This window comes from Physcomitrium patens, chromosome 3, assembly GCF_059467195.1.
Source record: "Physcomitrium patens ecotype Gransden chromosome 3, ASM5946719v1, whole genome shotgun sequence".
NCBI lineage: Eukaryota > Viridiplantae > Streptophyta > Bryopsida > Funariales > Funariaceae > Physcomitrium > Physcomitrium patens.
In genome coordinates, this window is record NC_143412.1 from 7,819,825 (window position 1) to 7,824,050 (window position 4,226).

At 52.2% G+C, this 4,226-nt stretch overlaps 1 protein-coding gene across 1 annotated transcript; it reads right to left on the bottom strand.

Annotated features, from left to right (window-relative positions):
- Window positions 1-337: 337 nt before the first annotated feature.
- Window positions 338-3,776, bottom strand: LOC112280582 (ubiquitin carboxyl-terminal hydrolase 4). The gene is made up of 6 exons (XM_024516218.3): window positions 3,256-3,776; window positions 2,672-2,788; window positions 2,346-2,444; window positions 1,997-2,188; window positions 1,661-1,842; window positions 338-1,253 (listed from the first exon to the last, which is right to left on the bottom strand). The coding sequence occupies exons 1-6, from the start codon at window positions 3,376-3,378 to the stop codon at window positions 845-847; spliced, it is 1,122 nt and encodes a 373-aa protein (XP_024371986.1). The 5' UTR covers window positions 3,379-3,776; the 3' UTR covers window positions 338-844.
- Between the last annotated feature and the right edge of the window lie 450 nt (window positions 3,777-4,226).

Below are 4,226 nucleotides of genomic sequence, written 5' to 3' on the forward strand. Positions count from 1 at the left end.
AAGGCTTTATTCCCGAAGAATATATGCTGTAGGTAAAAGTGATACGAAAAGGGTGATACATCAGTTTAAAAAATATTTTTGCGAGAATTCCTACCTAAAAGTAAGCTGCTGTTAGCCAGAAAATATTAAGCCGGGAATTCGTGATATGTTCAAGCACATACTGAAGAGTCACCAATCAATGAATACCCGTAGAGACCCTCATAACCAGCGAACGGAGCCAAAGAGAACTTGAATGAGATCGATCATTGCAGATGTATCAAGTACAAATAATAACCCAACAACACCACCGCCTGGATCATAAAGTCAGCATTCACAAAAACTTGGAACAAAATACCAATTTTCAAAAGGCAAGAAACTGAGCTCTACCTGCATCATAACCATCGTTGTACAAGCAATGGTTCGCAACTCTGAAATTCCGAGGAAAATAAAAAACGAACCCAGCAAGAACCCAAGCAGGTACTGGTACATCACTCATACAGACATTTCGGCACCATTTACTCCAACCTATACAGCACAGCGAGTCGGATTCTCGGAAGCTCCATTCCCAACTCCCAAGCTAATGCAAAGCAGCCAATATTTAACTACTCTCATGAAATTTCGCGCTTGGAAGTGCAAACCCACAAGCTGATGGGTATCATAGCACTTGGTCAAATCAAACAGTTGACTATGGCCGTGTTCCTACCTTGCAAATACTCTTCATCTCTCAACAACACTCATGTCCAACTCCTCTTAATCACCACCTACCATAACGCATCCTCCTGAAAAAAAGAGAGGGGATGCCATCACCTCATCGCAACCATTCCTCCACCATTCCTACCTTCCTCACCCTCTCCGCTTCCCAACCTTAGCTCTTCTGCTCCAAGCTCTCGTAAAACAGAATGTACCCGTGGTCCGTGTTGTTCGAATACTCCTGCGTCGATCCAAAAAATGTCTGCACGATCGACTCGTCGATGATCTCCACGTTCTCGTCGTCGAAAAACAGCCAGTGGTTGTGGCTCTTCACCAGACTCACGTAGTGCCCGTGATTCGGTCCACTCCCCACGTGCACCACCACCGCAAACAACGAGTACTCTGCCTCCGACCCAGGTGCATCGTCCGTCGTGTTGCAAAGCTTCAACTCCAACGGAAACACCACCCGGTACGACAACTTCTTGTACCGCCCCAACTGCTCGATGTACTTGAATCGCTTCAGGTGCAGCGCTAGAATCCGCGGTGCCGACTTTATCTTCATCCTCTTTTGCGCTTCCTGCAAACTGACCCACCAACATCGTGTCACTGCTGCCATCGTATCCACACCAACTCAACCATCCCCTCCTCTCCCACCCTGCTCTCCTCTCATCCACACTTCCCTCACCCACTCACGCGTCTCCTCCCCACCTCACATCCATTCCACCATCCCACAGCTCCACCTCTCTTCTCACATTGCACTGCGCCTCTCAACAATCCCACTCCCCACCCCCCTCTCCCCGACCAACTACCACCACCGCCGTCCGCATTCCTGCCCAACCACACACACCCTGCTACCCACGTCTACGATCCTCAACCCCCCACACCATCCTCCTCCAAACGCACCATCTACTCACTACCGGCCCAACCACGTCTCAGCTACTTCTCGCAATCCTATCACGCCTCACCCCCAAACTACTGCCACCAAACCCACCTGCAACACTTGTCGCAAAAGAACTTGTCCTCCGCGTTCAGCGTTTCCGTAGAACTGAAATTCCGCAGGCAGCTCGTTATGGAGCTGTTCTGCTCGATGTCCAGGCTCAGATCCAAGAATGTCTCATCTCGCGCAGTGATGGTTTCGCATCGCAAGCATCTCGTCTCGTTTGTCAGTATCCCCTGCATCACACACCCACCCACACACCGCGCCTCCCGCCCGTCAGACAACCCGACCCACATACGTCCACACCCTCATCTTTTTTCACTTTGCACCCACATTCACACAACGTCCCCACCGTTGCCCACCACCGTCACATCACGTCAACCCTCGCACCTGGAATATCTTGTGTACCCATGTCACCACTGCTTCCTTGTGCGTTCCGTTCGCCAGGCCGCTCACTGACCCATTCCCCACCACCTTGCCCGGTGACGTCTCACACCCTGAATTCGACTTCGCTGCTTTCGCCTCTCTCTCCAGGATGTCAACCAGCTCATTCAGCAGAAAGTTCAGAAACTCATGGGCATCCTGCACCAACCAAATAACAGTCAACATCTGCTCGCCCTTCACAAACAACCTCCTACCAAACCCCAATTCCCGCGACGCGCGTAACAACACCTCCGCATCCCTGCACACGGGAGCTGTCCATCAACAGCTCTAGCTCAAACCCAAGCCTCCCTCGCACCTGATGCATGTAACTCCGGAACAGCTCATTCTGCTTCTTCACTCTTTGCACGAATCGCTTCGGGGCTATCACCCCAGTCTTCTTCTTCTGCGAGTTTATCTGCACCCATCCAGTTCCTCAACGCGCGTCAAACATTGTGCAACCCTTGCTTCCACACCCCGTTTCCGTCACATATCCCTATTGCGACTGCCACCCAACCCTTCGTACACGCGCCAAACCCCAACCGCACCATCACGTCCCCTCCCCCACACGCCCCACTGCCTCCGTGCCCACCACAACGCCTGCTTGACCGATGCACCAACGCACAAGAAACAATACCCCCTCACCTGTGAGAACAGCTCGGACAAGCACGTCAGCAGATTCTCCTCTGCTTCAGCGACGGGTTTGCTCTGACCGCAATGCTCCAACAATTGATCCCGGAATGGGACGCAGAAGTACAGAGCCTACAAAACACCCAACACACAACCCATCACTCAATCTCCTCGCACGCACTGCTGCGTTCACGTCCTTCTACTCGGCCCGCACATGTCCAACGCCCTCGCAAAACTGCCCAAACCCCACGTCTCGTCCCTCGATCCCTCGATCACAATATCAGGTGTGTCAATTCGTCCGGCCAACAGGGTAGACACAATCATGCCATCAATTCACCGCTTTCCCTCTTCAGCTGCAACTGACCATCCCAACCCAACTCTTCTAGATCCCTCGATGACCTAATCGGGGCACCATCGCATCCCAAGCCGCAACAAACTCGCGGAAACCCAAGCACCGGGCATCTCGAACAAGCTCCTTCACCACCGCGCCACAACACGGAACCAAAGAGTGCACCGTGACGACGCAGCCGGGGCAACACGATTGCATCAGAAACGAAAACCCAGCACGGCAGAAGCAACAGGGGGAACGAGACCAATACCTGCAGAACGCTATTGCAGTAGCAAGTGTTGCCGAAATTCTCGAGGCCAAAGTAGCGCTCTCCCTCGGGAAATTGATCGCCCAATGCCTTCTCCAGCTTGGAACCCGAGGCTCCCATGACCATAGGTCGTCCCCCGTCGGAGAGAGAGGGCAGCTTGGCCACAGTCCGAGTCTCACTCTCTCTGCCTTTCCTTTGCTTCCTCCTCCTCCTCCTCCTCCCCCTCCCCCCTCCCTTCCCCCGCTACTCCGATCTCACCACGATCTCACCGCGATGTCCATCACCGCCTCCGTCGCATGGCATGCATATTCAGCGTGTGTTGGGACTGCTTGAGCTGCGTGTCCCACAAGTCCTCCTCCTTCTCTGTGAGCAAAGGCTAATAAGAAGAAGAAGATATGGAGTCAGTCAGTCGAGGGAGGGGCGCAGACAAGCATGCGCCATCCATCCATTAGAAGCAAGCAAGTCAGGTTGTGAAGAAGAGGAAGGAGAAGAAGTAGAAGAAGAAGATGAAGAAGGGGTTGCTGTGAGGAAACTGGTGTGAGCGAGCGAGCGAGTGAGTCCGCCTTTGGCTTGGGAGGGCCCCATTGATGCGATCTTCGAATCTGGCGCCATCTTGGCTCCCTCCCGCCGTTCCCCCCGCTCCCACACGCGTCCCCTACCCCTCCGCTGAATATTCTCATTAGAGAATATTCGATTTCTTCGCCCCCTTGGAAGGATTGTTCGTCTCCTTCCTCCTGTTACCCTTAAACCTTCTCAGGAGTTTCACATTACTCAAACCACCTGTTCCTCATTTTTATAATTTTTTTTTTTTTTTCTTTATTTGTTTTGTTGTTGTTGTTGTTGTTGTGTGTGTGTGTGTGTCTGTCTGTCTGTCAGTCAGGATGCCATCGTTTGGGATGTAATATCACGTATTTCATGCTACTTTCAAAATCTGATTTACATCTTTGTAGCTTGGAATTTGGCGGCATAAAACT